We start from the raw sequence: 12,621 nt of genomic DNA, 5'->3' as shown, positions 1-12,621 counted from the left end.
AAGTAAGAAATAGAATCAGGTACAGTCCCCTACCAGTGTTAAATCATGCCCTATTTTACCTTACGAGAAAAAAGTTAGCGTATTTAAACAAAGGGAATACTCGCAAACGTTCTCAATATCCATATTTCTCGGAGTTGCATTAAATTGTTTCACCTAAAAGGAAATGTTATGCTATAATTTAATCAAAATATCGGTTTTTAATCCGCATCCAACTGGATTATACGAATTTAATCCAGTTTTTGTGCCGACTTTCAATTCCTAAGTCTTTCTTATCCAAGTGTTTGTCATAGATCTTGGAGACCGTATGGTATTATAAATTTTATTCTAACACCTCCTTGATTATTTATTAAGCAGTTGACATTTAGTTTGTGAACCAATTTATTCTGGCAGCCCAACCCCTCCGATCGCTTTTTCGACAGAGATCAATTTAACGTAGTACAGCTAACTCGGTAAACGAAGAACTAGTATTGGTGGAGCCTATTGGATAAGCTAAATGTTTGGTGTGTTTTAAAAAGACACTTAATCTAGACACAGTTCAAAAATATCCAATTTCATTAAACGATAAAACTTGCACGAGTTCTCGACCCCATTTTACAAAGAGGAACAAGTAGTTCGCTAATCCATATAAAGAGAAAATAAATGGTCAAGCCTGTAAAAAATGGCTGCCATCTCTGCGAGATGAATTATTTAACCTGCTTCCTTCCATCCTCCAGAATGGGACTAAATGAATATTTCCATCTACCTACTATTATTTTATGGATCTGTCGAGCAACAATACCACACTAAGCGCATGCTGCGCTTCTGTCAATTTCTTCACAGAATGTCGCCCCTTAAATGTTATGCCATATTTGGGGAAGCAAGAGATCATCAGGAGCTGCAGCATTTCGGGAGCAACAGTGTTTATTGGGATATGGATCATCCTGCTCTCGCTCCCTTATATATACAAAACGGTACAAAATAAGATTCGAAAGAATTTACTGACAAGGATAACCAAAGTGGTTGCAAGCGTCCTGGTGGGATTATGCTATTTCGCTGTTCAATTTCAAGATCTTCTTTTTTGTAACTATTTGAGTGATCACCCAGATGCTTCTAGCCCTATTCTTATCATTGCAGAGTGCGCACTCGTTTCTGCGTTGAACAGCCTTATCATTATCGATTCTCTAAAACTATACAATGCTCCCGTATTGCAATCATCCCTGGCACCTATTTGGAGCAAACTTCAGTATTTTGTTCAGGGACTTTCGTTGGCGAACTTGGTATGTTCCGTGATCATAACCATCGTGCTGATAAACCACACAAGCGCTCCAAATCTTTGGTGCACCATAAACACATTAATTATCACCATAACAGCGGCCTACTTCACCTTCTCTCTGATTACCGGCGTGATTTTTTATAAGTCTTGCATAAAAATTATACATGATCGAAACAATGACCTTGTATTCCAATTTTTTGGAAGAATCACCATAATACTTCTGCTGATGGACTATATTTTGCTTGCGACTTTGATCGTCACGATTAAGATCAAATTAGACGACAAGGTCGTGCCACTGGATATTTTGAAAGTAATTTATATTATTCGGGGACAGTTTATCGTGATATATTTTGCATATGCAGTTATGGAGCCATATATAATGGAGTATATAAGGTGGACACCCCCGGCCTCTATTAATATCCCAACTGCAGTATTACGCAGCACTCATTAGGGTAATGATCGGAAATCAACTCCTGTAGTCTCCGTACAATCTCTTACTCAAGCAACGGTATCCACGTACTACTGGTTGAGAATGAAAAGTGTATCAATAATCCTGTTATGATAGTAAAGAATTTTACTTGAGAAAAAGGCCTCGAATTATTTTATAAATTTTTATCTATTTGGCAATAAATAAAAAAAATGAGAGAACTAATGTAATTAATTCAGAATTCAAAATACCGTATGTATTTCTATTCATAAGTTACGAAACACAACCCAATTCATAACCATGTCTTTATACGATTACTTCTGAATCGAATTGATCTATCAAAACAAATTCAAACCTGATCAAGTATACGATTTTTCTGGCTCTATTTTGAATTGTCTAGAGCTGAAGAAATATGAATAGCGAGTTGAAAAATAAAGAGATATTTCTTGAAAAAACAGTAAATTTTTTTTTCTGGCCAGGTGATCCAAATTCCTAACCTTCATTGCTTCTTTAGTATGTTAGTATTCCAATGGTTGTCGTCAAACCTATTTTATCATTTCAGCGAAATTTTTATTTCAAAAGAAGCGCTCAATAACGGCAGAATTAAATGAACATTTCCAGTGTAGTTAAATTAGAGATTCCATATCTTGTTGTACACGGCTCGGAGTTCTTTCACAATTGATTCTACATTTTCTCGAGAGTTATCATTGGAACAGTACAGGATAACGGTCTTATCTTTGCAGTCGACCTTGAAGTCCAAAAAATTGGAGTAGGCACCAAAAGCTTTGGCCTTTCCAGCTGAGAATTCCTCACCCGTGGTGTATGTTCTGTACGCATATTTCATATTTCCTTCCTGGCTGCCGTAACTGTCACCAGCTCTAGTGTAGTCGTCACCTTTGCGAATGTATTTGGTCCAAGCATCAGGACGAGCACAAATGACCAGACGATTCTTGTCACTGGCATTGGCAGGGGACTCCTTGCGGCCAACAACAAAGAGCATATTGTCAATAGTGGCATATGCAGTTGTATTATTATCGAGGAAAGTAAAGTGACCAGCATGTTGAGCTGTACCAGCGCCGACCAATAGTTTGGTGATATCGGCAAGAGTAGATCCTAAGCCAGACATAACGAATATTATTCACAAAAGAAGATTGGTAAAGGCAGAGACTGAAAAAGTGTTTTGCAGAAAATGAAATAAAGCAATGGCGCTTATATACGTAGAGTTTTGCTTGGAAGATTATTAATCCAGAGTGAATATATTCACAGGATTAAAAAAGTTATCTCCTTGAATAAAGATTTATCGATTTTTTTATCACAGCAATAAACTAAGGTTTATTTAACTATACTCAACTAATATTCCCACAAGCTGAAAGCATTTTAATTTCAACCTACAAGCATCTCTCAATGTACAGAACATCTATACGTTTGAAAGATCCACTTGCACCACTTTTCCCCCATAAACAAATGAAAGCCCGTAGCTTAACCTCCTTGTGATAAATATTAAGATATCTCAGGAAAAGATATTATCATTCTCATTCTCTACGGATACCTTATAACAAATTGACAAGGGCAAGCAGAAATAAGGTACCGACTAGCATTTGAAGTACCCACTATTTCCCTTGGGAACATTTTGAATCTACTCCAGTTCTTGGCCAACTTCTTGCTATCAACCTTTGCGTGCGAATCTTTGACGTTATTCGCTCTTTCCCCCTGGTCATTCTGCCCAAATATACCTAGTGTAACGGGACCAATTGGTTCTTATGGTAAAAAGCCTCCTTAAGGTATAGTGGCTTAGTATTAAGGTACCAAATCGGTGGTGCGGCGGCCCTAACCTCGATTCCCAGAATGATTATGTGGAAACATTGGAAGCAGTTACACGTGGGAATTTGCCCTGTGAAAATTCCATTTAAAGGTTTTGATCAATATACCAATAAAAAAAATGTCTAGATTGGACATTTTAAAATGTTGAAGTATTCGTACGTCAAAGAAATTATACAGTAGGTATCACACTTATAAGAAATTATTAGCTACAAGACTATTACAGTATCACGTTTTCTCACCTACGCAACCCTCTCTTTTCAGAACTGGCTTCATTACGTTGTTACAATATTAACACTCTCTAAGTTCCAGCACTCAACCATGCCCATTCTCGTAAATTGAATGCTTTGCTTGGATCCTATTTTCGGCAACACCAAGCAATATTTTCACCGGCCCTATTCTTCCATATCTCCGTATACATTCCTCTTGTAGTAGCACTTTTTCAACCAAAAAACAGCCTCACTATCGTGAAGCAAGAGCTGCCTACTGCCGATTCTATTGTGATTAACCCTTCGCACACACTGTGACTTCTAACAGATAATGGTTTAAAATTACCAAGCTTTAGTAGTCTGGTACTAACACACGGAAAATTCCTGTCATGTAGTTTACAGGTCCCTTTAAAACACGTTAATTACTTGGAAAAGGATGGCATCCCAGTTAGCATCACTTGCATCTACCACACGTCTTTGCCCAATACAGCACGGTTGCGACTGATAAAATAAAGCTGTAGCTATTAAAAGTTTGGATTTTGATAGTTCTTATAAAGCAATTTTTTCTAACCATTGCCATTCAGTCAGAAGTTTGCCACTTGTGTATGAAGCTAAATATTAATCGTATTACACGGGTGATCTTGTTGTATGGGTTACAAAGTAAATCTATTCTAACAGTCTTACCGCTTTGAAGAGCACTACCCTGATTATTCAGGTTTTTTTGTTTCAAATGCATAGGATCTGAAGTGACAATTGGATCTTTGTATCTACTTGACCGACCTCGAATTCGTAAAAGATCTTTAGAGTCAAAAACACAATGGCAAATCAGTCCAAAAACAATGATGCAGCCCAACTCCTCATGATTAAGCAGGGTAATGAACCAGCAGTTGATCTTGATCCGGGGGATACTATCACATCAGCCGTAGAACGTTTAGAAAATGACTGTAGGGTGTTAGTCTCAGCTACTGTTGGTAAATAGTCTGAGATGTATTGCTTTTGTCATTGTCGCTTCATATTTAAATATAAATCTACAATGCACTTTAACAAAATTACCATTGTTTCCATCGTTCATTAGTCGCTGGAAAAAAGCGGCGGGTGGAGGGTATGTACTTTGCTAATAGATTGATTTTGTAAAAAAATATTCTTATTTATGCATCATATTCTTACTGAAGATGAGGGACCTTCGAAGAAGCCAGATTTGGATTATAAATTGAAGGGTAAAGTTATAGTGCTCTCGCTTTGTATTAGAGTATCTTTTATCTTATAGTTCATTCAATTTTAGTGATTACACCCATACCAGACACACTTCCGCCGGATTATGGCAGAGACACTCAAAGACCCTAAGGAGTATTCCAGCCCCAATAAAGTCATGCTGATCCCCTTTCCCTTTCTCGGCGCCATCCCAGCCATCCGTTTTGATATTACCGATGGGTGCTTTGGATACATGGGTCGGGAGGGGTTCGCTCGAGTGCTAGCAGAGGTCGAAAGCTTTATTATCCGTACTACTATCAAAAGCTTTATGTTTATGGGAGTACTGGGTATGGAAAACCCTATATCCTTGCAGCAATGGTTTGTCTTCTCATTCGGCAAGGAAAACGAGTTGTTTACCTCCCAGATTGTTTCGAAATGGTTTATGATTTCTTGAGGTATCTTAGAGAAGCTCTCCTCCTTACATTTGGTGACTCTGAATCCCATCAGCTCGAAATTTTAAAATGCGACACAACGGAGAAAATTTATGCATTTTGCGGTAAAATTGTGGTCAGAGATTCGATCCGTCTCTATTTCATTGTCGACCAAATTAATGCCCTGGTTCATGATATGGATCGTAAAGATGATATCAGAGATATTAAGAAATGATCAATAAGCGAAAGCTTAGAGCAGAGCATGTTTAGTCATTATGTCATTAATAGTGCATCGGCGAGCCTTACATCGGCCATTCATATGCAGCAACAACAATTATCTGAAAAAAAGATCGCACTTTAAGGAGGACTGACGAAGGTAAGAGAATTTCTTTTATGTCACGGGTTGTAATTATCGTACACTAAAGCTGTTGATTGCTGGCAAAGCGGAGATGCAGGAATGGTGAAAGCTTTATAAAGACCGTTTGCCAAATATAGATCAGAACGAAAAAGGTTTTATAGAGGATCTTACCGGTCGCACACCACTTTTTCAACGTGTACTTCTGAGTCTAGAGCGCAACAAGGATTTCAAAGATATGGGGCCCGATTTCCTGAATTCTCAGGAGCTGAAACACATACCAGGTTTAGTGGAATCATTTGCAATACGGAAGAAAAATGAATCAAGCCAACTGATGTGGCTTCGGCAAGTCTAGATTTGCTTTGCGTTGTATTAATGCATTTAATTTATTAAATTTCTCCAACCTGTAGGTATGTGGATACCACGTGTGGGTGCCTGCTCAAAGAAAAAATGTTAAATAGCGTGGAGAATTACGACCATAATTACTTCTATTTCGACGAGAACTTCACCGGGCACTATACCTGTGGACTGGCACGTGATGTCATGACAGGCTTATTTCGTGAATTGGGAGAGGACATGTTCCTTAATCCGAAATGGCTCAGCAGCTATATGAGTTTTCAAGACAACCCTGCCGCTCTTGGGACCATTTTGGAACAGGCGAGTCTTAACAGCATTTCACACAATGTGGCGGGCCTTGAGCTCCCCAGCATGAAAACCATAGTATGCAGAGGAATACGTAGAAATGGGACCCCAGTGTACGACACAAAATTCGAGCTGGCACTATATGTTCCTTTTGCTTGCAACCTCAGGGCAATTACCGGGTTGATCTTGTCATTGGACGAGAAAAATAAGACAGCTCACCTGGTTCCGATTCAGATTAACCTCGGCAGGGATCGGTCAGACTCGGAATCAAGATTTCTAGCTAACTGGAATAGCTGGACACAAGGTCTGATGGTTAGAGGAGATTCCGTCAGGACCACCTTTCTGTGGATCACAGAAGGAAAGCACGCGACCGACAACCTGGAGGCAAAGATAAAGGAAACACGGCGGCGAGCCATCTTGAAACGACCGGAGCACGCCAGTGTGTGTGTCGCTATTGAGGACGTAGTTAGAGAGGTTGGAGAAAGATTGAGCTGAGGTCGTGGGCTTGGTCGGATTGGAGGATAGAGGACGTGGTAAAGATGGCTCTGAGGTTTCTTATGAAGAGGGATGGCGCTACGCACAGTTCATTGCGGGACAGACTCATCCCCATGTTCTACCTTGCAATTTGCGCTTAGTATCGTGACGCCTTGCTAGCAACTTTGAATGAAATAAAACAGTCCTGAAATATTCTAGTTTCACAACACCCTTCCGCCTACGAGAAGCGGTGGGGCCGACACATGTTCGAAAATCAAACTTAGGTTAAACACTGCTTCTTCAAAATGGTTAGTTGGCTGAACTGAGCAATAGCCCTTCGTGGCTTAGCAGGCTTATGTAGCATCGTAGCTCAATCAGCGCCTGATTTGCTGTGCGTTGAAGTGATGGAGAGCTGAAAAAAAAAACTTGAAACGCATTTTGAAGTGGCTTTTGACGATTTTAGAGTTGAAAAAATCTCATCCATCAAGCATTAACGCTACTTTCCAAATCTGGCGTTAAAGTTGAAAGTCCGTTGATAAACAAGAATCCAGACTTATGGGTGATTGGGTGGGAAGGTTATTTGTTAAAATAATACAAGGCTCGTAGGGCTCCGAGTGCCGAAAAAAAATAGAAAACAAGCTGCATATCCTAGCAACGTGACTCGCCATCTCGCTATCAGGATTGGTTTGGGGGAGGATTTGGGGTCTCTATCCTTATTTGAGACGGCTTGTTGGAATCCAATACATCAAACAATTTACGCATGAAAATGTCAGTCCTTAAGAAATGGTCAATCTATAGGACGTCATTGTGTAGAGTCCATAGCATATGAAGCAAGTTAATGGCTGCTATTATCAGGCCCTTCTTCGGATCTTCTTATGCACAAAACCCTTCCCTGTAGCGTCACCCCATTCCATCTGAAAGGCGATGCAATCTCTGCGTCCTGCGAATAGAACCTAGTCATCCTTATTACGAGAAAGCAACTGCAGACGTGGAAACATATGTGCAGAATAATGGCAAAAAATCAATTGACACAAAATGCGATCATGTTGTCGAGTTTTTGCTGAAAATATACAATTTTTGTATCGATGCACTCTAAAGCACGATTTAGGCACCGAAGGAGCAGATACCATCCAGCTTCGTTCCCTTTGGGCTCTCGCACAGAGGGAATTAGATCTCATGACATAAAATAATAATTTTTATTGCAATTATCTGAACCAATCAAAATTTGTAATCTGCTTATCCTTACTGTAAAAAATGTGACAGTGGTCACCGCAACTCTAAGCCATACACTGTGAAATATTCACACTCTAAGCCTTATTTTGTGAAATTTCCACATGCTAACATTTTCTATTTAAATACTCTCCGTGAACATTTTCATCATACAATCAGTATTTATCAAGTTGAAAATGTGCACAAAACGTATTCAAGAGTGTCGTAACTGCAAAGAAGAGATAAGTTCCGATACAGAGTCTTGCGGGAAAAAAAACTGTGAAACTGTTAAGGAGACTTTTACCTATCGTAACCAGCAATGTGAAAAATGTTATGGCAAAAGACTGCCCTAAATGTTGTATGATTAATTACTTTAGTTGAGATTTTATAACAAATAAAAGTTGATCTAATTAAGGCCAGGTAAGGATTCCCCGTAGGAAAAGTTGACAGAAATCAACTGATTTATTATACGGCCGACCACAAAATATGGCCACAAATCGACATTGGTAAAATATCAATATTTCAGTAAGTCCTTTCAGAGGAATAATGAAAATATGTTGAAAAAAATATCGATCCTACACTTTTTTCAGAGGTATATTCCACCCTGACTTAAAAAAAATATTTACTTAGGTACTAAATTTGACCCTAATTGCGTATCTATATTTTGCTGTTTTTTGGATTATGTCAACCTTTTGTTAATTGTATGCACTTTGTTTATTTATTTGAAAATTTTCTCTCGCCTCTGGTTTATTAAAAAATTTAATCGCTTGTGTTTTTTAAACAAAAATTAAAATGAAGCTTCTTTCAATAAAGATCCACGCTATCATCCCTACAAAAAGCCCTTTTTAGGATAATTGGCCAAAACTGTTTGAGGTTACCTAACTATACTATTTTTCAATATTGAGAGAGTAAATGCCAAACATTTATTTTAAAACAGTATGTTATAGGATGCTCAATCTTGTTCACTAGTAACTTTTCTAGTATTCGTATTGGCGTATGATTTTGCCTTGTAAGTGAATATTAGAATTCTTAGCTTCATCGCTTTTAATCTCAGAGGTATAATAACTTAAAGAGTAAAGGGGTGTCTAAACTGCAGTCACAAAAACATGGCCATATGCTACCTGATTATTTCTATAATCTCCCATAGCAGAAGGGTGGGAAAATTATAGTAAATCCTACAAAAAGTCTTTTTAAAGAAATTGCTTAGAAACCTATATCAAAATCGTAAGGTACAAAGTAAAAATTTATAGAATTGCGGTAAAAATTGACCCGTAGGTATAAGAAAATTGGTAGGTCACCATATAGAAAAGTCATGTTATTTTGCCCTTCTGGTTTAGAAATTTGGTATTTGGCCTGAAACTAATTCGTCAAATTTTGCTCGGCCGTGACCACCGGCCGGAAAATAATTAGAAAAACAGAACAAAAATTTATCTTTAAAAAATATATCATAATAAAATAAAATATTAAAGAGAAAATAAAAGAGCATAATAATAACTATTTAATAAAAGTATCAACAAATAAACAATGTAACAACAAAGATCATCAAGGTAACAACAACAAATAGGGAGATATGTAGTACATAGCTCTAAAAGTATTGTCCGATGCTTGATGCCTTAAATACAGAAAGATTATTTATGTACTAAGTATTTCTCGGTATCCAGTTGTATAGAAAAGGTCGATGACTTTCTCACCGGTTTCTTGTACAAGCGTTTTATATTTTTGCTCTGAATATATCTCCAACTATGCGTACCCTCTTTGGAGAATCGGAGTCATAGTTGTGGTGCACTCAATGATGATATGAGGGATTTGCCGATTCCACCTGGTGCACAATTCTGTGTAGAGATTATTGACTAAATTATTTACTATTTAGCATGTTATAAAAGGTGCTTTTGTCTAGTATACGTAGTTATATCGAATAAATATAGGAACAATGGGGGTTTCCAAAAAAAATCCAGGCCAAATCTCTCCTCGGATTATTGAATTTTATTGGCCGAAAGTTGGACATATTAGATATTATTTTGAACAACTTTGGCCATACTTCGTTGAAGTCGGACTACGACAACAACATCATCGACGACATCGGCAACATCAACATTTCAACTTCATTAACATAAAGTGAGGCGCAACTCGGCTTACGACAGAAAATCATGAGTTGTTTTCCTCTAATAATACGTCAATAACAGACTTTGTAACATGGAAACTAATTATTTATCAAACATTACAGCAACTGGTCAAAAAAATTGAGTAGAGCGTCCAGTTAAACTAAGGAAGTTCTTACGAGGGTACTTGGCAATGTGTACTTCTCTACGTGCCAGCAGAATCAATGAAGGCATTAGTTCTGTAATACCCCCTACTTTTATAGTCTCATGTGAATATCAATTCAATCCTATTTATATATATTCTGTAGTCCCTACAAAAAAAACTTCGTGGAGAAAATATACAGGAACATGCAGAAGTATGGGGAAATTTTCAGTAACTTTATAACTCCACTATATTTTCGCTGGACATTTTGCGGGTGAGGCGCTTAGAAATTATGAAAAATGATAGGAAAACTATAAAGAAGCTGCAATATTCCCATGCTTTCTAAGCGTTCTTGCATATTTTCTCTATGAAAATTCTTGCCGGGATATTTATTCGTTCTCATCCTCTTCATCTGCTTCAGATCCAGCGGATACTTCTTCTGCATCATGAACATCACCATCACTGGTAAGCCTCCATTCACCTGATTTGGCCTTCTCTATACAAAATTCGAGGAACTCCTCCAGTGTCATATCCAAATCAAACGGGTCTTCCTCGAACATCCAATCCCCTACTAGACCATTCTGCCTATTGTAATAATAGGAACCACACGCATGATCGTCCGTAAAGGGCACGAACTGAGCATAATCCAAAACCCCTCTTGGTCTGGATGTAATTTTGAAGGACTCAATGATTTCGTCGGCAGAGCTGAGACTATGATGGGAAACAAAGTTAACATTTTTGGAGCCGTTGTGCCATCTATGTTTTGTGGAAATTGTAATTTAATAACCAAGCAATTTTCATGTAGGATATAGTATATACTTAAGTAGATCCAGAACTAAGGGGGGAATAATTTCACGCATCTCAGAGGTAATCTCGTGCTCTTGTAAGGGAGGAGCTAACCCGCTAAGGAACCGGGCATATCGACGTGGCTCATTTTCAAGCCGTAACGCTTCAACATATGCTTCGGCTAGCTCAGCAATGCGCGACATATTGTTCAAAGCTTCATGGTGTTTATGCTGGAAAGTGCTTTTATATCGCTTAAGGGGTTAAAGTGGAACTTGAATTTGGAATATTTGGTCGGAGATCCCATTGTTTATATATAAGCCAAATCTGGATGATATTGGCTCATTCGGAGGCTAAATCGTGGCTTATTCTTATTGAAGACCAGTACTAAACCATCATGGACAGCGGCTCTCGAAATGGAATAGGCAATCAGCAGCTCTTACTTCATAATTATCCAGAGGGCCTCAGCGCTCTTCAGCTAGTCATAGCGAAAGAAGTGCTTCCGAGACATTGAATGCTCGATTTCTACGCTAATATAGGTCGAAGCAGAAAAGGGTGACAAGTTTCCTAGTGTGGCTATTCTGTCCACGTCGAACTTCCTGAGTGCCAGGATAGCCCCAGTCTTGGATGGCGCGTTGTATCGGCTATTTGGAATTTCATCTTTGCGAGTTGTATTCATCCTCTGCACGGTCGCGCGAGTTCCCCAAGAGTTTTGATGTCGCCGAGGTTTTCGCGCAGTGTTATATTTTCGAAGACGCACTAAGTGTCCGGCTTGCGGAATTGAGCTGACCGGAAATTCTTGGCAGGCCGGCCCATTTTTTAAAAGCAAAAGTAAACTATCCCAAAAATGGCCAAGGGCATTCGCACCTCGAGTACAGGTTTTAGGATTTCGGACTTTGAAAATTCATTGATAAAAATGTGCTTGTTTACTCTTATTTCGCTTGTACCAGATTGGATTCACCAAATAAAAGGTGGCATCAGCAGGAGGCGAGGACTGCAGACAGTGTCCGAAATCTCATTAATCGTACTAGTTAATGGTTAGACCACTCTATGAGATACCAGACGAGATTTGGCTCACCATTTTTGTCCACCTCTCCAGACGTGAGTTGAAGCAATGCTCTCTCGTCTGCCACAGGTTCTTCTCGCTACTTACCTCGCTGCTCTGGAGGAAGATAAGCAATAGCAACTGGCCTTGCAAAGACAAGCAGCTGCTTGCGACTAGAGGCAAGTTCGTCAGGGAGTTCAAAGGTGAGTTCGGAGATGAACCCACCCCAGGCGACGAGGCACTGCACGTTATTCCAAGGTTCTGCCCTAATCTCACCCACGTTCATCTTGATCTACCCGGGAACAACTATTCGAAAATCACGCCTTTTCTACTGCACTTTCGCGAACAGCTCCTGCACCTGACCCTGCAGTTTAATTATCGGGTGGCGTGGAATTGTGTGCTCTATAACCCCGTGAAATATCTAGCGGGGCACGTATTTCCTCAGGTGCGTAAGATCGATACCTATCGGCTATTCACCATTGAAGATGTACCAGGCCTCTTAACCATATTTCCTCGGCTCGAGGGCGCTATGTTCCAGATTTAC

The 12,621-nt window shown here is 39.1% G+C and overlaps 4 protein-coding genes across 4 annotated transcripts; 1 reads left to right on the top strand and 3 right to left on the bottom strand.

Moving 5' to 3' along the window:
• Positions 1-2,310: 2,310 nt before the first annotated feature.
• Positions 2,311-2,805, bottom strand: VTP21DRAFT_4297 (uncharacterized protein; the record flags this gene model as incomplete). The annotated part of the gene is made up of 1 exon (XM_069394692.1): positions 2,311-2,805. One exon carries the CDS (start codon positions 2,803-2,805, stop codon positions 2,311-2,313), a length of 495 nt encoding a protein of 164 aa, XP_069255905.1.
• Positions 2,806-4,523: 1,718 nt separating this feature from the next.
• VTP21DRAFT_4296 (uncharacterized protein) lies at positions 4,524-6,820 on the top strand (the record flags this gene model as incomplete). Its single annotated transcript, XM_069394691.1, has 6 exons — positions 4,524-4,677; positions 4,782-4,808; positions 4,879-4,928; positions 5,007-5,244; positions 5,824-6,019; positions 6,094-6,820. The coding sequence occupies 6 exons, from the start codon at positions 4,524-4,526 to the stop codon at positions 6,818-6,820; spliced, it is 1,392 nt and encodes a 463-aa protein (XP_069255904.1).
• A 3,818-nt stretch (positions 6,821-10,638) lies between these two features.
• Positions 10,639-11,238, bottom strand: VTP21DRAFT_4295 (uncharacterized protein; the record flags this gene model as incomplete). Its single annotated transcript, XM_069394690.1, has 2 exons — positions 10,639-11,005; positions 11,069-11,238. 2 exons carry the CDS (start codon positions 11,236-11,238, stop codon positions 10,639-10,641), a joined length of 537 nt encoding a protein of 178 aa, XP_069255903.1.
• Positions 11,239-11,510: 272 nt separating this feature from the next.
• On the bottom strand, positions 11,511-12,363 carry VTP21DRAFT_4294 (uncharacterized protein; the record flags this gene model as incomplete). The annotated part of the gene is made up of 2 exons (XM_069394689.1): positions 11,511-11,791; positions 12,186-12,363. The coding sequence occupies 2 exons, from the start codon at positions 12,361-12,363 to the stop codon at positions 11,511-11,513; spliced, it is 459 nt and encodes a 152-aa protein (XP_069255902.1).
• Positions 12,364-12,621: the final 258 nt, after the last annotated feature.

Source organism: Calcarisporiella thermophila, assembly GCF_041956535.1.
Source record: "Calcarisporiella thermophila strain CBS 279.70 unplaced genomic scaffold VTP21scaffold_2, whole genome shotgun sequence".
NCBI classification, from domain to species: domain Eukaryota; kingdom Fungi; phylum Calcarisporiellomycota; class Calcarisporiellomycetes; order Calcarisporiellales; family Calcarisporiellaceae; genus Calcarisporiella; species Calcarisporiella thermophila.
The sequence above is the reverse complement of the archived record's forward strand: the minus strand, read 5'-3'. Positions and strand labels throughout refer to the sequence as shown.